Source organism: Dromiciops gliroides, chromosome X (assembly GCF_019393635.1).
Source record: "Dromiciops gliroides isolate mDroGli1 chromosome X, mDroGli1.pri, whole genome shotgun sequence".
In the NCBI taxonomy this organism is placed as follows: Eukaryota; Metazoa; Chordata; class Mammalia; order Microbiotheria; family Microbiotheriidae; genus Dromiciops; species Dromiciops gliroides.
The window spans coordinates 31,912,275-31,933,611 of NC_057867.1; the positions used below are offsets into that span (position 1 = coordinate 31,912,275).

General features: G+C 54.3%; 2 protein-coding genes across 3 annotated transcripts in view; one reads left to right on the top strand and one right to left on the bottom strand.

Annotated features, from left to right (window-relative positions):
• Positions 1 to 5,873, top strand: part of BCAP31 (B cell receptor associated protein 31) — a 33,951-nt gene extending 28,078 nt beyond the window's left edge. Inside the window, exons 6-8 of the mRNA XM_043974287.1 lie at positions 2,281 to 2,398; positions 3,358 to 3,458; positions 5,161 to 5,873. Coding sequence (XP_043830222.1) covers positions 2,281 to 2,398; positions 3,358 to 3,458; positions 5,161 to 5,199 — 258 coding nt within the window. The 3' untranslated portion in view covers positions 5,200 to 5,873. The remainder of the gene's footprint in view (positions 1 to 2,280; positions 2,399 to 3,357; positions 3,459 to 5,160) is intronic.
• Positions 5,874 to 8,190: 2,317 nt separating this feature from the next.
• On the bottom strand, positions 8,191 to 20,246 carry SLC6A8 (solute carrier family 6 member 8). 2 transcript variants are annotated; one of them, XM_043974233.1, is made up of 13 exons: positions 19,082 to 20,246; positions 15,045 to 15,176; positions 14,635 to 14,884; positions 14,359 to 14,491; positions 13,192 to 13,326; positions 12,654 to 12,757; positions 12,405 to 12,529; positions 11,247 to 11,359; positions 10,995 to 11,132; positions 10,797 to 10,899; positions 10,597 to 10,663; positions 10,264 to 10,434; positions 8,191 to 9,789 (listed from the first exon to the last, which is right to left on the bottom strand). In XM_043974233.1, exons 1-13 carry the CDS (start codon positions 19,347 to 19,349, stop codon positions 9,774 to 9,776), a joined length of 1,755 nt encoding a protein of 584 aa, XP_043830168.1. In that variant the 5' UTR covers positions 19,350 to 20,246; the 3' UTR covers positions 8,191 to 9,773. The 2 variants fall into 2 exon arrangements, with proteins under 2 accessions (XP_043830168.1, XP_043830167.1); XM_043974232.1 differs by having other exon boundaries at positions 10,563 to 10,663; positions 19,082 to 20,241.
• Positions 20,247 to 21,337: the final 1,091 nt, after the last annotated feature.

Below are 21,337 nucleotides of genomic sequence, written 5' to 3' on the forward strand. Positions count from 1 at the left end.
CAGCCTCAAGCCATTGGGCAAGCATAAGAGCTCCTGCTCTGGCTTCAGCTGCCAGGTCCCCGAGCAGCCTTGCCCCATACTGCCTGCAAATATCCCTTTCGATAACATCTTGGAGAACTGCTAGCTTGTGGCGAGACCTAAGAAGCTTGGCTGGGTGGGCTGGACTCTGTGGTGCTGACTCAGTTCTAAGGTCTTTCTTGTTGAGAGAGGGAGCCCCTTACCCCCTCCTGGCTTGCTTTGTCACTTTCCCTGTGCTGATAAATGGTCAACAGCTGGATCTCAGGGAGGAATATGTACAGGAAATACAAATTAAATCAACTTTATTAACTTTTTCTCCATCATTTTCTTAAGTCTAGACCAGGGGTTGGCAAACCACAGCCTGAAGGCCCTTGAGCTAAGAATGGCTTTTACATTTTGAAATAAAATTAAAGTTTTCTTTTATTTTTAGCTCAAGCAGGGGCAGTACAAAAAGAGGCTGCACAAAGTCACGAGTCAGTGGGACTGTAGTTTACCCACCCCTGCTTTAGACAATCAACATAGCAATAAATCAAGGCCTAATTGGTCAATTGGCTTTTGCTAGCCAGTCTGAGCTGGCTCCAGCATACCCCCTGGGCTTTTTCTGAGGGGAACCAGTGAGCCAGCAGCCTGGATGGTGTGGTACCTGTGTGTGAAACCTTTCACTGGGAACTCTAAGGTATTTAGACTAGACATTGAAGCAAAAGGATGTCATTTAGGGGGATCCATTTTAGTTGGACAGTACTGTCTTTAGCTTTAAGAGATACTACCGCTCAGATCTGGCCTTCCCTTTTTCTTTTTTGCATCCCTAGACTGTCAGATCACCACTGTGTGGGAGGTATCTAACTGCTAGGTTAGTGCAGGTTTCGATCCCTAAGTGCTGAGAGGACAGAAATGAGTGACCACAGTTGCATTGGGTCAGCCTTTGAAGACTTTGTTGGCTGAGGGGCTACATAGATGTTGCCCATGGTGTTATCTCGGCTGAAGTGGAAGATCAGAGGCAGGGAGGTATAAAATGGGATCAATTGGTGTGATCATAGGGGCCACAGGCAAGACCTGGCCAAAGAGATCAGCTAGAATTGGGCAACCTGCTGGGCCCACAGATTGGTGAGGAAAAAGGAAAAGAAGCGGGGCGGGGGGGGGGGGGGCTGGTTCTTAAGTGCTCTATAAATTGAAGAGAATCCTTGAGGGCCTTCTTTTGTATCCCCAGCACTTAGCACACTGCCTGGCACATAGCAGGCATTTAATAAATGTTTGTTGACTGACTGATGGAAGGCAGTAGCATTAAGGGGGATCGGGAAAAGCTTCCTGTGGAGGGTGGGATTTAAGCCGAGCGTTGAAGGGAGCCAAATGCAGAGGGGGGGTGGGGCGCATTCCGGGCACAGGGGACAGAAATGAAAACACCGAGAGCCTCATGTGAGAAGCAGCACGGAGGCCAGTGTTACTAGATTACAAAGTATATATGGGGGCGAGTAGCACAAGAAGCCTGGAAAGGTGTGTGTGAGGGGGCAGATTACGAAAGGCTTTGAATGTCAACCAGGATTTTATATTTGATCTTGGAGCTGATAGAAGCCACTGGGGGTGGGGGTGGGGGTGGGGGTGGGGGTGGGGGTGGGCAGGGGTGGCAGGTGACATGGTTAGGCCTGTACTTTATAAAGATCGGTTTGACGGTTCAATGGAGGATGGAGTGGAGTGGGGAAAGATGGGAGGCAGGCAAACCCACCTGCAGCTATTGTAGTACTCAAGGCCTGAGGAGGTGAGGGCCTGCGCTGGGGTGGGGGCAGTGGCAGAGGGGGTGTGTATGAAAGCTGTTAAAAAGGTAAAATCAACAGACCAGACATGGGGGTTGTGAGCAAGTAAATGGCCTGCTTTCCCCTTCCCCACTCCCCAGAAGGCTGGCTTTTTTTTTTTTTTAAAGTGAGGCAGTTGGTTAACCCCAGGGTCACACAGCTAGTAAGTGTAAGTGTCTGAGGCCGGATTTGAACTGAGGTACTCCTGACTCCAGGGCTGGTGCTCTATCCACTGCGCCACCTAGCTGCCCCCAAGGCTGGCTTTTTGACACAGCTTTTAGCCCAAACTGTGGGTAAGACTTCCTGTTGGCCCACTCAGGGGCAGGGGCTTAGGCCTAGGCTGGCAGAGAGGGTTTTCTCCCTTATTCCCTAACATAGCAACTCGACTGGGAGGTGAAGGGTGGGTCTGAGTCTCCTGGGAGTTGGGCATGCCTTCCAAGCTGGGTAACCCAGGCCTCTTTGGTGCTCTTCCTAGGAAGCTGGCACCAGTGCCACTAAAGCAGACCTGAACGATGAATCGGTGCTAGAGGAGAACAAAAACCTGAAGGCCGAGTTCAAGAGACTGACTGAGGAGCTGGCCGTCAGTAAGAGAAGTAAGGGCTGGGCCCTTGAGAAGAGAGCCCCTGGGCTGCCCCCTGTGCTGGGAAAAACCGCCGAGTTTCTCCCCTCGGCTTCTCCCTGCCAGGGCACCCCTGCCCCCGCCCCACTCACTCACACACTTAGGCAGATGCCAAGCAGAGGTCAGGAGCTGGCAGTGCCAGTGGATAGAGAAAGCCGGATAGTGTTTGCAGCAGCGCACAATGTAGAAGAGCTCTGCCAAGGGGGAGATACCTTTGAGCTGAGAACAGAAGGGGGTGCTGGGTGGGGGTGGAGTGAAGAGTAGAGAGAAGGCTCAAAGTTCAGGGAGGGAGCGAACACTTGGATTTCTCCTAAGCCCAGATGGGCTGGGAGCTTCCCAAGCCATTCCATGCCTCCATTCCCATCTGTTCTCCCGACACCTCTGCTTAGAGAGATTGTCTCACCCAATGATGGGGAGGGCCTGAGAGACAGGAGCTCTTTCCCCTGCCGAGGCAGGTGGGCTGGTAGAGGTGGCCTGGCAGGGGAAAGGTGGCTGGGCCCAGGACCAGATGGACAAAAATGGCCCAAGGGTCGGTTGGTTTGTTTCCTTGCTCCCACTCTGCCCCCTCACCCCTACTCCCTCCAGACTTTGTGGATATTGGGGTGTTTGTTGTTGCCAGCACATCTGGGTAGCAAATTGATCCACATATCTCTCACACGTGGACACTTGGTGTGGCCTTGGCTTTCTCACATCCCTTTATGGTATTGGGATGCCTTTTTGTGATGGACTTCTCCTTTCTTCTGATCCTGACTATATATACTACATATATATAGTATGCGTGATAGGGAAGAGGGCAGACGGACTGGTGACTCTTCCTAAACTCTCTCCTACTGGCTTGAGCCAAGAGGACCCTGGAAAATTGACTTGTGACCTGCAGACCACAAGCCATGCCCTCCCACCCTAATTTGTCTCCTGTCTGTGTCCTCTTCCAAGACTTGGAGAGAGCGGAAAATGAGGCTCTGGCCATGCGCAAGCAGTCGGAAGGGCTGACGAAGGAGTATGACCGTCTGCTGGAGGAGCATGGCCGCCTCCAGGTATGTGCATGGGATTGGCGCCTGGGTGGCAGTGCGGTGGGGGGTGGGGCACCCCATCCCCTGGGACACTGAGAGCATTTCGTAGAAGAAAAGGAAACCAGCCTTAGCCTGGGCCTCCCTCCCCCTGCCAAGTGATGCCACTTGCTGGGCCAGCACTTAAGGGGGAGAATGGGAGCCAGCACATGTAGTAGGTGGAGGGCATTTTCGAGGACTCCTTCCCAGGCTTCAGGCCAGAAGGGCCTTGGGTATGGGAATGGTGCTGCTAGGGTGGCAGGGGGTGGCTGTGTCCCAGGTGGATGGCTTCAGGCAGCTCCTCAGTTTCTCTTAGATTTCTTCGTGTGTCTTCTCTGTGTCCTCATTGTAAAGTGTCCATACCAGGAGCTGGGACACAGTTGAGGAAATGAGGCAAAGCTCTGGCTCCACGGTCTGAGGTCATACCTCCTACACACTTCCACCTGGCAGTATTAGGGCAAGTGGAGAGGGCATAGGCTAGAGACAGCAACTTCTTTCTCCATCACTCCCCTGCTGCTGACAGGCCCTCTGGCTGCAAGGGGACCAGTGTGGGCCCTGCCCCACAATGCGTATGGGCCCTTCCCCTTGGACATAGCCGAGGGAAAAAAGCCAGCAGTGCTTCCTTTCCCTGGGTTTAGCGCTGCCACTTTCCCCTTGCCCAGAGGTCCGCTTAAGTGACGGCAGCAGGCCCTTGCCCTCTCTTGAGTCAGAGATGGACATGACAGGTTGGGGTGTGGGCCAGCTTTCCCACATACCCCCATACTTACCCCAAAATAGCTCTGAAACCACAAGGGCAGACTCTGGAGCCCAAGTGATCTTGTCTCAGGTTGGGGTGGGGAGTTATTTATAGGCCCCCAGTAGCTATTCTGGGCAATCACGACCAGTCCTGCCCTGCAGGGGGGTTGGGAGCCACATGATGGTTGACCATGGAGCTCCTTAGGTGGGCCCTGGTAGCTACCATGTTCTGAAGGCCAGAGCTTGAGGCCCAAAGTAGCCAAGGAGGCAGTTTGGGGCCTTACAAGTTGTTTAGTGCTTCCCTGTCATTGCCCTCTCTGGCCCTGTGGGCTCCTGCCACAGCTGGGTGGGGTGAGGGTGGGAAAGGAGCCCCCCAAACTCAGTGGGCAGCCGTGGGTAGAGGTGGTAGTGGCTGGTCTGCTCCCATTCCACATTCTGGGCTAGCGGCTTTGTTGGTTAGGCCCAGGGAGGGGCAGGGGGGGCGCGCCATAGGTGGTAGAGTTGGTTCCTGCTGGTGCTCTGGGAAGGTAAACAGGAGAGTCTGGTCCCTTCCAGCTGGCTCCACCCTGGCGGGGGCCCAGCCTCCCAACCCCTCCTGAAGCAGCCGCTCGCTCGGCTGTCTTCCCAGGCTTCACTCAATCCCCGTCTCAGTCACCAGGCTCCTGGCTGGGGCCTGGCAGCCACATCACAGCCACAGGCTCCAAGACTCCGAGCTCCTGCCAGGGATGGCGGGAGAGCCTCCCCATTTTAAGATTTAACTTGGATTTGAGATTCGGGAGGCTGACTTTCCTACCCGCCCCCAGCTCGGACACTTCTGGCAGGGAAGGAGGCAAACCCCTTTTGGGGCTAGTGGAGAAGGGTGGGGTTAGAGGATGGAGCCCCAGGGTGGGAGTGTGTATTCTCTCCCCATTGCCACTTGCACCATCCCACTCCTCTGCTTTCTTTCCCCCTCCAGGCTGCAGTGGATGGTCCGACAGACAAGAAAGAAGAGTGAGGGCTTGGCTCCCTTCCTCTTTAACTCCCCCTCCTTCCATCAGCGGGCTTCCATTCCTCATCACAAGCAGCTGCTTCTCTCTGGTTCACATTGGAAAGGGGGAATGCAGGGATGTGCTCCCTGCCCATCCGAGCCTCATTTAACTTGGTATTTGGGCCCATGCCTTCCCCAGGCTTCATATGCCCCGCTGCTGACACAATTGCTTTGCTCAGCTTGTAAATAAACTTCCCTGACTCTGACCACTGAACCACCCCCCCCCCCACACACACACACATCCCCCTCACCTTATCCTGAATCTAGAAAGCAATCCCAGCAATTGGGGATTGGGGGTAGGGGCAGTGCCTAGACAGGATGGTCACAAGCTTGGGCCCTTTCTCATTTAGCCCCTCTTCCTCCCCCCCCCCTCCATCCCATCTACTTTCATCTCTTCCTATTCCAAAGAACAACAGGGTTGGCTGTCTGAGAAGGGGGCACCTGAGATTTGGTTGGGCTGTGGTTCGTGGTTTGGGGCGGTGGTGGTTTTGACTCTGAAGAGCCCTCTGCTTTTTCTCTTGGGATGAAGAATCTTGTGTTCTCTCCAGTGTCGGTACTCCTGGCCTTGGTTTGAGGGGTGGTTCCCTCCTGTGTGCACACAGAGCTTCTCTTGGAGAAATAAAGTTTGTTAATCAAAGTGACTTGACCTGTGTGGCCCAGAAGAGGAGACTGGACTGAGGGGCTATGAGTTGAGCAAAGGTCCAAAGGGCCCAGGGACCTTCCAAAACTTCTGGCTTTCTCTTCCTACTTCCACCCACCTCGGGCTGGCTTTGGCCTCCCTTCCTTCCTTGTCACCTTGTCAGATACCTCATTTGCCCCACCTCTAGACTCTTGGGTCCTTCCCTTTGGAGGACAGAGTCCACAGGATTCTCACCAGAAGAGTCTGAGGTCAACCAGTGACTCTTTTATGGCCTCTTGTGTCACAGTAGACTTTTGGTAGGGTCATCACCTTGCTGCATCCAGCCTTCCATACAGGCTTCCTCTGGCATCTGAGTGGCCGTTGAGGTTAGATTTTTGCATTTCCTCCCCTGGAGCTGGCCTGGCATGTCTCTGGTTGCCCTCTACACAGTTAAGACTTTTTGGCATTAGCCAAAGAAATGGGTCTTTCTGCCATCCCAGATTGGAGTGTAGCGTGGCCAATCCTACCTCCTTGAGATACTCCTACTAGGGGGGCGGGGGGGGGGAGCCCTCCCAACCAAGTGGACACAGCTCTGCAGAGAGCTGGCTGAGCCCCTACTGTCCTGGGAATAAAAATGATTGCCACTTTGCCCCTTTGTTTTGGCATTCCAATGGGCAGGGTGGGGCTGATGCTATATTTATTGAACAAGCTCATTTGATGAGCCTTTTATGAAAGCAATAAAAGCTGGGTGGGCTTCAGGGAGGAGGTGGCAGTTAAGGCTTCAAGGAAGGCAAATCTAAGATGAGTAAGGGAGGAACTTACAGGGCAGACTGTCTTCTGGGTTGTTGGGGGAGGGGGAGGGGGGGAATTAAATTGACTGGATTTGCCCTGGAAGGCATAAGTAGGAATGGGAAAAAGAAGACAGATAAAAAAACTCAGCAAGCTGGCCTTAAGTGAAATCGGCTCCCCACTTCAAAGTAGCAGGCTTCTAGTTGCGGGGGAGGCCCTGGTGAGGAAGGTTGAACTAGGTGCCTCTCCCCCCAAGAGACACTCCCCATCAAGCCCAAAGATGTCCAGGTTCAGGACTAGAACCTGGCTGCCCAGGTTCCTGGTGGTTTTTTTTAAACCATGAAGCTTTCAGAGTATCAGAGGAAAAAAAGCTTGAGCTGGGCTCAAGGCCTCCTGGGTGAAATTTGGAGGAACCAAAAAGGAGAGACCAAAGTTGGTTGGAGAAGATTTTGGCCAAAGAGCAAGTACAGGGATGCCTAAAGACACAGTTCTAGTTCCCCTAGAACTGGAAGGGGTGGGTGGAAGGGTAGAGGGCAAGAGGCCACATTAGGACTTCCCCCATTTTCAATTCCCAGTTCCCGAGGATGGTGGGAATCCTTGATATATATGGTTTTTCTCTTGGATTTATTGAATTGGAGGGAGCAACTAAATGATAGGTTTGCAAAATATCTTGTTCTCGTTTGGTTCTCGTTTGGACTTCGACAACCCTGATGAGGAAACTAAGGTGCTGGTTCCAAGCATTTCTAGCAGCAAAAGATGAAAATAGGAAAAGTGAGGAAGAACTTCCCAAAGTTGAGTCAAAACTAATGGGTGGAAATGTCCACCCCCTTATTTTATAAAGGGACTGAGGCCCCAGCAGGGAGTCATCCCCGTTAAGTTTGTGGAAGCATTCAGGGAAGTTTGAGGTGGAGGTATTTCCCCAAGAAGCCTTTTTTTAAGGAGCCTTAAGACTCCCCTCTCTAAGACTTGTCCAATGAGATCCAGAAGGAAAGCCAAGAAGCAAGACTTCATTTCATTCTGCCCAGATTCCACAAGTCCAAGGATTTGTGTTACTTACTGAGTGCCAGCGATCCAAAGAGGTGACAAGATGAGCAAAATGTGGGCTAATTTGAGGAGGAAGGAAACAGCTGGGGGGGTGGGGGGGTGCTCTGGCATGGCTGCCCAGGTGTGGCCCCCGAAGGCCAGGGCTACTCAAGAGGCCAAGAAAACTGAATGGGAGGAAAAAGTCCCAGTGAGTCATTTTCCCAGCCCAGGACAGACAGAAAGAGGTCTGTGGCTACTGCTCAGGAAAGAGTTCCTGGTGGAGACATGTAGGACAAAGACCTGGGAAAGTACATGAGGATCCCAACTTTTGAAACTTGAAATGCTTTAGAGATTGGAAAGGGTGAAAAAGGATGTGGAGAGGAATAGAAAAAAATTCTATGAGAAACAAGAGGGGGACAGTGAAGAAGCCAAGTTCTCAGGCTTGTTGATGTGGATTACGGGAAGGATGCGCATAAACCCACTTTGGGGGCACCTGTCCCCCAAAGGAAAGACTGAGCGAGCAACAATTTGAAAAATGACATGTCTTTATTGCTATGTTTGCAGGTGGCTTTTTAGCAGTCACGGATGTCCCAGGGCCCAAGACCTGGACTGGGCATGGTCTCCTTTGGGCCCATTTTGCTTTGACACAAGGCGGGTTTTAAAGCTTCTATGTGGAAGACTGAGATAATGCCAAGTGCATCAGACATAGAAGGGGGAACACGGGCATGGGTTCTCAGGTGCCCTCTGGTGCACCGATCACCCTCCCCTTCCTGGGATGCTGGGGCAGGGGCCAAGTATGGACAGTGGCACCTTGGGCTATGCCAGGCTGGTGTTTTAGGGAGCCACCCCTTCCCTCCCTCCTAAAGGGCCAGAATAGCAGGCACCATGCCACGGGCAGGCGGCATTGCTGGGGAGGGAGATCAGAGTCCCCCTCGCTGCTCTTGTTGGCCAGGAAGGAAGAACCAAAAACCTGTGACAAAGCCAGGATTCGAAGCTTTTTTTCAGCTTTTTTTTTTTCTAACAAAATTAGATCTCTATCAGGCTCTCTTGGGGTTGGGGGGGGGGGGTGGAGGGTGTTTCTCTTTTTAGAAATATACAGGCAGAAATCAGTTCTCTTAGAGTTTTTACAAAATGTGCAAAATACAAGTCTTCTTTGCCCTTAGGCATAATTTACACCTGGTATTCTCAATTCCATATATATCTATATACTGTATATATATATGTCTTGTATATATCTATATACTGTATATATCTATATAGCCACTGTATATATGTACATACATGCGCACGCACAAACACCACCCACCCACACACACATACACACCTTATCTTGGGGGGGGGGGTCATGGGGAATTTGGCCTTGGTTGGGGCCCAGAAGACTACTAACCAACAATGTAACCTGGGGCAGGGGAAGAGAAGATACTCCAATTGTTTACTCTAGCTGAGCTGCTCCACACATACACCCCCACCCAAGGATGGAGGGGAGTGGAGGCCCAGGGGGTCCCCATCCACTAAAAAAGGGGGCTCCTCCAGAGGTCAGCTCCCTGCTCCCAACTGGGGGAAGAGGGTGGGCAATTAAAGTGGAAAACAACATTCCCACTAACTAGGCTAGGTGCCATTGGTGGGGGGCGGGGTCTTGATTTTGGTGGGTGTTTTTTTTAAAATTTTATTTTTTTTTTTGGTGTTTTATTTTAAAAAAAGAAAAGAGAAAACCAGTTCGACTCAAGCACTCATACAAGCATGGCATGGCCCCAGCCTGACCCGGGTCCCCTCTATCAGTATCATACAGAAAAGGCTCCCCCTCCCCAGGGTCTCAGTGAGGGGGGTTGAAAGGAGTGAGAGGGGGTTTACTATGGCTACAAGAAGGGAGGCTGGTGGGGGGGATAGGCGAAGGAGAGGGAGAGCTCGGCTGTCTCTCCCATTGGCTTGGGGTACACTGGGGCAGAGGCAGGTGCCCCCTTCCTGCCCCACCCCCTCAGGGCAGGTCACATGACGCTCTCCACCACGATGACCTTGCTGCTCTCAGACACTGGGGTCAGGGTGGTCAGGCCCCTGACGTCAGAGTCCTGAGCCTTGTACTCCAAGTGATGGAGACCCCACACTGGCTGGGTCAGGTCACGCCAACGCTGAGTGGGGGGGGAAGACAAGGGAGTTAGTCCCTCCCAACAGGATCTCCCAGGAATCCCCTGGAATCCCCAGAATCCCTCTCTTCCTTTGCCTCAGCCATCAATCCAGTGGCCATCCTTCCTGACACCCACATCAAGGTTTAGTTTCTCCCCCCTCCCCCATTGCCTGAGGACTGACTCCCCAGATATGCCAGTTCCATTTTTCAAGGTCTAGCCCCTAGGGCTCTCCCTGGACCTCTTAGACCTCAGTGTCTGGGATACTTCTTGGGCTCAGCACCCGACTGGGCAATGCCCAATGTTATCTTTGCCTGTTTCTCTAGCCAGATTGGGGACTGGGGAGCAAGCAGAACACCCTGGGGACAGTGTCTGGGTTTTAAAACAGGCAAGAATAAGAATATAGAATAAGGCTATTGCTGATCCCAGGTGCAAAAAACCAAGTGAACCCAATTCCCAAGGCAGACTGGGGAGGCTGACCTCAATGAATGTCCCCTTGGCCCCGAGGAGGTGGTAGAGTAGGTAAAGTGGCACACACAGCATGGACGAGAAGGCAAAGCACCAGCCCACCGCTTCGCCCCACCACGGGTACACATAGGTGTTGTTATAGACAAGTGGCTTGTAATAGGCCACATTGAAGGTGAAGATGCCCTGAGGGGAATTAAGTCAGACTTGTTACTGGGTGGCGGCTGCCCCCCCCCTGCCCCCAGCCAGCCTCCCGCCATCTTTAGTGATCCTCCAGTCACATCCCTCACACGGTCCCCCCTCCTAGCTGTTACCATGCAGACCAGTGGGGTGAACAAGGACCAGCACCATTTCATCCAAGGGGAAGGCCGGTAGCCGATCATACAGGCAATATCATCCATGAACCGGTCAGCACCTAGTGGAAGGAACAGGTTTGGGGGTGGGGAAGGAGAAAGGAGAGCCAATCCAACCATTGGCCAATGGGATGGCTGTCCCACCTTCCCCACCCCTCTCCCCATGCTCCCCTTCTTCCCAGCCATGTCATTTACCGTAAACCCAGGCAACCACTGCACACTCCCAGAATGCCTGCCATAGCAAAGTCACACCACTGGCCGAATAGTAGTCAAACAGCTGGAAGACGTACATGCCGCCCTTTGGGGAGGGAAACAGAAGCCAAAGTCAGAGGGAAAAGTCCAAGATTTTGGCCGGCCCCTCTCCCTTCTTCCCCCACCCCCTTTCCGACTTACTTCAGTAACCATGGAGAGGTCGATGATAAAGCAGACTACACAGCACAGAGCGACAGAGATCTCCCGATGGAAACGAAAGTAGTAGGAGGCAGGGAGGAGATCAAGGAGGCCAGTGATGAATCCTTCTACCCCTACGAACTGCAGCCAGCCAAGATGCCACGCAGCCAGGGAGGGACAAAAAGCTTAGAACCAAGCAGAGGCTGCCTCCCTCCCTCCTTGGCCCTTGGCCCTCCCTCCCAGCCCAGGACCCACCTGGCTGTCCAGGCCCAACAGCAGTAACATGAAGAAGAAGAGGGCAGCCCAGAGTGGGGCCATAGGCATCAGGGTGACAGCCCTGGGATAGGCAATAAAGGCCAACCCTGGTCCTGTTGGATGACAGAGCAAAGACACAGGCTTGTTCTCCAGCTCTCCCACCATTCACCATCAATGGAGACCTCTATGCTATTCTCATGGTAGGCAACCCCACCTGAGCAACACAGACTTCCTCAGACTGGCTGGTTCCTTAACCCAAGCCCTTCCAAGCTAAGTGGCTGTTGATATTGCTGCCTCTTGCCCACCTTTCAATTACCTTGAGCTGTTTACCCAAGGACCCAAGAAGGCCTTAGCTCCCATCCTAAGCTCATCAAGTGTCCAGACCTATGACCCTCCTTCCACCCCCCACCCCAATCACGATCTGATGACTGTGCCTTCCATTCCCCTCCTCCAGCCTGACATTTGATTCTTAACCAGGGAGGGGCAGCTGGTCTGCAGCAGCTGCTGAAACCAGAGAGGTCACCCATTAACCCTTGGGGCAGCACAGCAGGGGCCAGAGACTACTGGACCAGAATACCACTCCCCTTCTCCCTTCGGCATGAACTGTACCCCTAGAAACTGGCCACCAGAACTTAGGAGAACAAGGGGAAAGCACAAGCCCCCAACCCTCCACTTAGAGGACCCCCCATTTTTTTTAAACAAATGAGCCTAAACTAAAGAGGGGGGCTACCTTATGGGCTCCCTTCACCCCTGCGGGACTTGGGCCTGTGGGTCTTATTGCACTTGGTGTTGAAATGGAAGGCACAATGCTAGGCTTCATGTTAAGAGTTCAAATTCTACTCTAGGCCTGTTTCCTTTCCTATGAAATGATGATACCATGCTAGCGCCCTCCCACAATTGGGGCATTGGTCCAATGAGAACCCTCTGCTAGAAATGTCAGCTGTTACCTCCCGGGCTCTGGCCCACAAACTGATAGCTGGCCTCCAGGAGGCATTACAATGGGGCTTTGAATGGAGTATCTGACTCCTAACCTAGTCCCCTTTCCCATGCGCTACAGGCCCCCCCCCCCTTAAGTGTGAAGTGTGTGTGTGTGTGTGTGTGTGTGTGTGTGTGTGTGTGTGTGTGTCTCTCAAATGCCCCCAGCAGACCCTGACACACCTGACTCAGCCACCTTGGAGATGTGTACACCCTGTTCCGTGGCCATGAAACCCAGGATGGAGAACACCACAAAACCAGCAAAGAAGCTGGTACCACTGTTGATGAGCGCGAGTATGATGGCATCCCTGCGACACACAAGAGAAGAGGAGCTTAGCATATGCCACTGAGGGTGAGGTGAGCCAACTTCCAGAGAAGACTTCATCTGGTGGGGGGGGGGGGGAAGAAGAGGGGGGAGGGGTGGTTTCTTACTTGTAACAGTTGTTGTTAAAACGATTGTAGCTGCCCAGGGCTGTGAGTGCTCCCAGGCCGATGGCGTAGGAAAAGAAAATCTGTGTGCCAGCATCAATCCACACCTGGAAGAATGTACAATGAACAGAGGTCAGGAGCCCAGGGAGGGCCCCCAGGCAGCAAGGCACCAGGTTTGAGTGGACTTCTCTCAATTCAACTCAACAAGCCAATGTAGGATGCTTAGAATACAAAATCCCAATACTGCCCCACTTACTCCTTTGTAAATGCCAACCTCAGAGTGCTCTGTGATAGAACTAACTGGCCTCAGAGTCACGAAGATCTGGGTTCAAGGTTCGAGTCCTGCCTGGCATCCATTGACCATGGGACTCAGTGCTCCAGGCAATTAAGACTAGAAATGAAGACTTGTTTCCTGGTCTGCCTCAGTGGGCCATTTTTGCTCCACAAGACTTGTTTTCCAAATTGAGTCTGGATCAACTTGTTTTCTAAATTAATTTAGACTTGGGGGGGGGGAGGAGATGGGGGGGGGCCCTCTACTTACCTGTGGAGACCCCAGCTTAGACCAATCAGGCTTGAGATAGTAGATAATGCCATCCAATGCTCCTGGTAGCATGACACCCCTCACCAGCAGGACAAGGAGGACGACATACGGGAATGTAGCAGTGAAATAAACAATCTGCAGCAGCACCAAAATGGGCAGCGCCAAGTGTCAGAGGCTCAGCAAGCAAGCTCCTGATCTACCTCCTCCAGCTAGGCCTCCCAGCTTAGCCCAGCCCCTCCTCCTTCCCTGGGCTTCCTCTTAGGGCCTGCTGAGTGAGGCCCGAAGGCTGCTGCTGCAAAGGCCTTGGGTCTCTAATCCCCCCCTCCAACCCTCGCCCCGCCTCCAGCAGCTGCCCAGGCTACAGGGGTGGAGATGCTTGGATCAGAACAGGGAGGGCAGCAAACTCCTCTTCTTGGGCCCACAGTCCTTTGTTGTTCACCTGTTCTCTCATCTTCGCCACCCAAACTCCCCCGCCCCTACTCTCCCCAGCCTCCTCTCTCCTTCATTGTCTCAATGCTAGACAAGAGCACAGGGAGGCCTAACCCTCCACCCCCCCCCTTTGCCCACACCCCCACCATCCCTGACAATAGGGTCAGGTCAGGAGCGGGAGGGGAGGAGTAGAGAGAGTTAAGGAGGCAGTGGTGACCTCCCCCTTTCCTCCAACTCCATACTGGATTCTAGAGAATCCAGGGCAGGGTCAGATCCTGCGGCCTGTGACCTGCTGTGGGGCAGAGGGAATGCCAGCACCAGCCCCCTTACCCCCCACCCTTGGCCAAGTGGGCAGGAGGTGGGGGGGGAGGTCGGACTAGCAGGGGAGCAGGGCTATCCTCTTCCCTCCCCTCCCCCAACAGGGCTGGGACTGGGAAAGGGGCCAGGATGGAACATTGTTAGGCTGTTACTATGGAAACAGCATCTATATCCCAGCCCATGAGCCGCAGTCTGAGAGCGAAGGGGGTGAGAGCAGCAGATAAGTGGGGATTGCCTGCCCCTGTGTGTAGGGGATAGGCAGGATGGCTTGGCTGTGAACCCATAGAGAGCGTGGCCTCTTCCCAGATGCCAGGTCCCCTCATGTGCACAGGGCTGGACTGGAGGGGCACTCCAAATAGGAATGGAGGCAAGGAGTGGGGAGCTTGGCCTGTCAGCTGGCACGGTGAGGTGAGCACTTACCTTTCCGGTTGACTTGACTCCCTTCCAGACACAGAAATAGACCAGAACCCAACAGGCTAGAAGGCAGAGGGTCACCTCCCAATTGAGATCCCCAGGCACCTCTAGACCTGAAGACAGGCGAAGGACTTTCTTTCTGGAAGGGAGAGATGTCAAGAGAATGAAGGGGCAGGAAGGAAAAGGGAGACCTATGGGGAAGTGACTGGAGGAGGGGAGGGGATAGAGGCCTTTCCATGGGCAGATTCCTAACAAGCAGGGTTCAGGGGGATGGGGACTCACTCCCAAAAGTCAATAACAGGGGAGCGGCGATCTGAGAGTTGGTCACACGTGAGGTTGGCCACACTGGCATTGGCACAATCCTCCTGGCGAAAGATCTCCACACACTCTGGGGTGTTCCAGTCATGCCCACAGGAGGCCCAAGGCAGTGAGGCCGTGAAGGACTTCACCAGGTAGTAGAAACCCCAGGCCAGCACCATGATGTAGTAAGTGTTGCAATAGAAGACAATCACCATGGACGCAAAGCCTAGGCCTGGGGGGGAGAAGAGGGTTAGAAAGGAAAGTGATTGATACCCCCACCTACCACCCAGCCACCCAGGCCTGTCCTTCCTCAGACCCATAGCCTAAAATAAATGGCCCCTGGCCTCTTTCTCTGCCCCATGGGGGTGGGGCAGCTACTCAATGATCCCAACCTTTGAAGAGGGGACAGATGTTCCAAACATTGATGCTGCCGGCTTTCATGAACTGGCCCAGTGAGATTTCCAAGAAGAAGATGGGGATCCCGCCCATCAGGGCAATCAGAAGATAGGGGATTAGGAATACTCCTGTGAAGGGAAAAACCCATCACACCCAGGTCACATGCCATTCAATTATCCCTTCAGAAGACAATCTATCATCTCTTCCTAGGAGAGCTGGGTTTGAATTCCCCAGAACTGAGTAACCAGGGACAAATCACTTAGCCCCTGAGCCTCAAAGTTCCCTATTTAGAAAATACCTCCCAGGGTTGCCATAATTATCACATGAGACAGATCTTGTCTTACCCCATGAGGTCGGGTGGGGGGGAATGCATTGGACAGGTTGAAAGCTGTCCAAAGTCCTCCCTTTCCCTTGGTTACTGCCCACCTTGGTTGACTGGTGCTTCCCCATCCCACTAGGCTGCCAGTCTTAAGTCAAGCAGCCTTTGTTTCCAAGGGGCCCCTCTTTTGGGAAGGCTACCCTGCCCCATTTGGATTCCTCCAACCTCTCCTGGACAGGCCATTGGAGATGCTCCTGGCTTGTCACCATCAAGCAGGTGAGTTTGCAGGCTCCTACTATCTCCACAATCAGATGCCACCGATTGGTTGGCCAATGTCCCAGGTCTCCTGGTCGGGAGTTAGGTGGCTAACCAAGAGCTAAAGATGGGCACAGGGATGGACAAGTGACAGAATCTAACTGAACATTGGGTAATCACAATGGCCAACTTTGTCGGCCCCTCCCCTTTTGTTGGGGGCAATTGTCAGAATTGGTTGATCAAAGATTTTTCCTGAAACTGCTCTGCTCTCCTTAGTAAAGGGATGGTTTTGCAGGGAAGGGGAGTAGACTATTTGGAAATGGAGACAAATTTAGATCTAGAAGTAAAGACTCAAGGCACTCAGTCTAGCCTGGGGATACAGGCTTCTGGGATTTCTAGAACCTGGTAACCTTGCTATATGGCAGCTATAGTTCTAGGATGGAAGCCCTGGATTTGAATCCTGCCTAGTAGTGTACCAGTGGGCAAGTCACTAGAACCATAAAATCCTGGGGCTTCTGGTACCTCAAAAGCTTGGCACAGTGGCTGCCAACCAGGCCATCATGAGCTGAGTAAATAAAGAGGGGGTCTCAAAGTACAGGAGGGGTGCAGGAAATAGAAAAGCCACCATATTTCTACAGCTAGGGGCTGTAATCCCCTGTAATTCCCTCTGCCCAGGGTCACAACACAGCTAAGAAGTGGGAAGCAGAATTCAAACTCAGGTCTTCTTGACCTCAACTCCATCCTGCTGTCCACCACGCCACCTAGAGGCCTTTTAGTGCATCATATTGGAACTTTCCATTGGGACTGCTTTGGGGAAGGGGGAACAAGATCCCAAAGCCAAGGACCTTGCAGAAATGACATTTGAGGAAACAGAGGCCCAGAGGGGAAGTGACTTGGCCCAAGGTCACCTAGGAGAGCCATGATGGAATCAGGATTCAAAACTAGGTTTGACTTGAAGATCCTATGGATTCCTACACACACACACACACACACACACACACACACACACACACACCACACCACACTTGGGGTGAGGACCAAGCAGTAAATAACTGGGGTCCTTGAAGCCCCTTCCTCCCACCTGCAGTGACCCCTGGGGCTACAGGGGCCAGTAAGCCTGGGTCCCAGCCTAGCAGTCATTGTCAGTCCCTACCCTATCCACCCCAGGGGCTGGGGAGCTGGAAATTGGGGGGGAGGTAGCTTTGACAGTGGCCAATTGTGGGGGAAGGGGGGAGAGGGGAAGGAGGGACCACAAGGGTCTTGTCTTCCCCTGCTTAGGAGGGGATGGGCCTTCCTCATTGCCCAGATCCCCTGCTAGGGCCTCACCGTCTCCACCCTAGGCAGGTTGGGACAAGTTGTGGGGAGAAGGGGAGGGCAGCTCTGGGAGGGCCGGGGATTGGATGTGGGATAGAGGGAAGAGGCCATCATCTTGGTTATTCATGATGCCATCCTCATCCTTAGCAACACACAGGTGGGCGTGAATGGCAAGAGCCAGAGGCAGATGGCAGGCGACCCAGAGCTCAGACCCCTTCCAGCTTCAGGTCACACGTAATCCCTGCTCCCAGCCTGCCTGCCTCATGTGTCTGCGACACACTGCGTCATGTGACGCAACAGCCACGAGCATGCATGTGAGAGAAACACACGCCAGGGGGTGGAGACAGCTGGTGAGCAAGGGAGGGGCCCCAGGGTCCCACAACCTGGGCAGATGGGAGGGCTGGGGAGAGCTTTCTGGAGGAAATGGAAAATGGAGCCCGAGGTTGGGCCAGGGGCAGGGGCCAGGGGCAGGGGCCAGAGACGGAAAGACAGGAGCCAGGGACAGAGACCAAAGACAAGGGAGAGAAAAGGGCACAAGGGAGAGAAAAGGGAGAGAGAATGGGCCAGACAGGCAAAGAGACACAGACATGGGACAAGTGGAAGGTGATGGAGGCTATGTGAGAGCAGGCAGACGAGAGACAGCCAGAAGCAGCTGTGGTCCGAGGCCTGATGAGCTGCTTTCTCTCTCCACTGGAGAGGAAGGAGGCAGATAGGAGTGAGCCTCCTCCTTCATTTCATGTCCCCCTCCTCCCCAGATCCTCAGGCTAGGAGACTGGGCTAGGAGAAGGGTCAAGGCCAAGGACAGTGGCTGGGGGAGAGAGAGAGGAAACAATGGCAATGCCCATAACCCACTGAGACCCTGAGATTACAAGAAGGTCCCATGAAGTCCCAGTTCTCCCAATCCTCTCCTTCCTGAGAGTTTAGTGGGGCATCTGATTTCTGGGTTTCTCAGCCCAAGTGCTGCTGGGACCCTGTTCCCTCTCCAAGCAGCCCCTCGATGATATAATGTATATATGTATGGAGAAAGAACCCTCACCACTAGTACCCTCCCCCCTCCTTGGAGTGCAAATTTTGACTCCATAAGCCTTATGGGCATGCCAAGAATATACATGAAACGTGTCACTCATGTATGCATACAGGCAAGGGCTGTGTATGCATGCGTGTATTCCGTGATGCCTAGTCCCACCGTGGACGTACATGCACATGTAACAGCATGTGGATGAGCATGAATGATAAACACATGCGTAGAACACGTGTAAGTGTGTACGCATGTGTACATAAACCCAGGCCTGTATACCTAAGGGGGCAGAGAAGCACCCAAGATGACGGGCAGTCACATAGAGAAGCCCATTGTGCAGCACAGGGAGGGGGGAAAGGAAGGGGTGCACCCACCCAGTATGGAACTGTGGGTTGGGGGGTTAGGTGGGGGGGGTGGAGGGGGTCATCCAGACACTCACCTCCCAGTGCTCTCCCAGGAGTCCATGCTCTTAAAGGGGCAGTCAGCTCCCAAGAGATGGATTGGGGAGGGGGTAAAAGCCTTCAGAAATGGCTTTCCCTGGCCTTTAAAGTCTCCTTCACTATTCCCAGTGTCCACCCCCCCACCCCCACAAAGAGTCTCCACTATCCTTCCCATTTCCAGCTTTCCAGCCTTAGGGTGGCTGAATCTCACAGCCCCTACTCCCACCCCTGAAGAGTATTGCAGCCTCAGGGAGGGGAGGGGGCTTCAGGACCCCAGTCACAGGCTGCTGTTCTTGCTACCCTCCCCCCTCCCCATCTCCACACAACCCTTTTTCCCCTCCCCTTCCGGGTCCTCCCTGTCCATGGACTTTGGCATCTCTGACTGGGTAGGGATGGACCGGGTAGGGAGGACCTGAGGGAGGAGGAAAGCCATGGACGACCAGGGCCATGGAGGGGTGTGTGGAATGGAAAAGGGAAAGAGGCTGGAGTGGGAAGCAGTGAGTTGAGACAGACAGGAGGGAATGGGGCTGGCCAAGGATTAGGGGCTGGGGAACAGGGGTTGGAGGGAACAGGAGCAGGACTGGGCAGAGGCTAGGTCAGGAGGGGTTCGAGAAGGCGGGGGGGGGGGGGGGTGAGCATCCACGAGAGAAGAGATGATAGGCCGGCAGGCAGGCCAGCGACACTCACCTCCACCGTTCTTGTAGCACAGGTATGGGAAACGCCAGACGTTGCCGAGGCCCACCGCGAACCCCACACAAGACATGATGAAGTCCATCTGGCGGGTCCACGTCTCCCGGGGCGGAATGGCCAGGCCCGGGCCCGGACTCGGGCCCCCCATCCCGGCTGCCACCACCTCCGACTTGACTGGGGGGGGCCCGTCCGCGGGGTCCAGGAGCGAGCCCTTCTTTTCTCTGGACACGCTGTAGATGCCGTTCTCTGTGGTCTTCTTCGCCATGGCTTGGCTACGAGGGCAGGGCTGGGGGTGTGTGTGTCTTGTGTGTGTGTTTGTGTGTATGCGTGTGTGTTTGTGTGGAATACGACAGAGGGCTCGGATTGGGGTTGGGGGGGGATCACGGAGAGAATACAAAGGACACTGTCTAGGTACTCCTGTCCCCTTTAAAGGAGTCGGACACCCCGGGAGGCCCGGGTGCTCCGACGCACAAGGTGGTCTCCCCAAATCCCCTCTAATGAATTCGCCAACAGTCGACAGCAGATGCCCCTAACAATTAGGGGAGGAGGGCACGAGCCCAGGATCTAGGGGAGCAGCAAGGAAGCTGCCCCCGGAATTTGGGGAGGGGGGAGACGATTTTCCAGAGGGAAGGGAAGGGGAAAGGGGAAGGGGAAAGGATGGGGAGTCCCCTGGTTGGGGGGGAGGATAAAGGGCTGTGAGGTTCGAGGGGGCGGGCGGGGGGTACTCAGAAGCAGTCGACAAAACACTTGAAAGTCAGCCTGAAGAATCTCATGTGTGTCCGGGGCTGGAGGGGGGAGGCGCGGACAGCTGCTGGGGACCCGGCCCGGCGGCGGCTGCTGCGACGGTGGTGACGGTGGCGGTGGCGGCTACAGAGGGGGGGCGGCGCCTGTAGGGGCTTAGCGGGGCCCGAGGCTCACCTGGGCACTCCGGGAGGCATAGAATGCCGAGGGGCGAGCGGCCGCCCGCTGGCTGCGAACTCTGGAAGAAGTCGGCGGCCGAGAAGGTCGAAGCGGGGGCCAGCGGCGAGGCGGCCCCGCGGGGCAGGGGCGAGGGGCCCCTCTGCCCGGAGCCCCAGAGGCTCTGCCCCAACCTTGATCTGTCCCCGGCGGCTCAGGGTCCGGGAGGACGATCCTGCGTTGCGACCTCCTAGCTCTCTCTCCCCAGCCGGCAGAACAATTCTCCCCCCGGCTCCGGGCCGCTTAAGAGCCTGCTCCAAGGTGATGTCACTGTCGCCCCACCCCCGACAGCCAGCTCCTCGTTCCTCCCTCTCCATCACTCCGCCCACCTCCTTGCCTTCCTCCTCCCAGCACGCCCGCTTGGGATGGGTTGGGCCCCCGCTGGCAAAGGCTTCTTAGCGGATTCCCCGCCCCGCCCCCCGCCCTACAGCGCTCGGCCCTGGCACCCCCAGCTCCCCCCTCCTGCCAGGCTGCCGCTGCCGCAGAGCGAATCCTTCGGGCCAGCCCTGGCTCCTATCGCTGCCCTCCCTGCCCTCCCCATAACCTTTACTTCCCTCTCTTCGAGAACGCTTGTCCGCCCCCCCCCCCCACCTTCCGGCTTCGTTTCTTCTCCCCTCCCCAGCCCCCTTCTTCCTGGGCTTCGCTTCAGATCCTCGCCCTCCCCCCCCCCCCTTGCAACCCGAAGCACCTTTCAACACTGCCCACCCTCTCTCCCTTCTCCCCCCATAAGCCTAGACCCGTCTGCTCCCTGAACTCACCCCCCCCCCCTTCCATTTGCCTACCCCATCTCTAGCCCTTCCGTGGCACTGAATGGAGCTCGTAGGAAGGCCCAAGGGGGCAAATGGGGAAGCATGAACTTAAGGATAGGGGGTTGGGGTTGGTTGCTAAGCTGACCTAACCGAACATCCCTTTCTGGGTCGGTAGCTTCACTGCCCTCATTTAAAGAGGTGATGGACTTCCCTTTTCACAAAGGTGGAGGACTAGGGGTATGGAATATTACTTACACTGTCTGACACAGTTAATGGGTTAGTTTTGCGGTTTTCTCTTTTTTTATTCTTCACTACTATGTATGGCTTGTTGCTTCCATAGAGGGGACGGATACATTTGTAAAAGGATAAGAACTGTAACAAACAAACTAAACTATCAGCAGAGATGAGATTATATTGCAACAACATCAATGATTATATTGAAACAAAATGATAATAGAGTTGGTTCTGTCCTTAAGAGCTGAAAGGGATATGCAGGGGTATGCTTTGGGCTGGTAACAACTTCCCTGGGCCCCAGCAAATGTAAAAG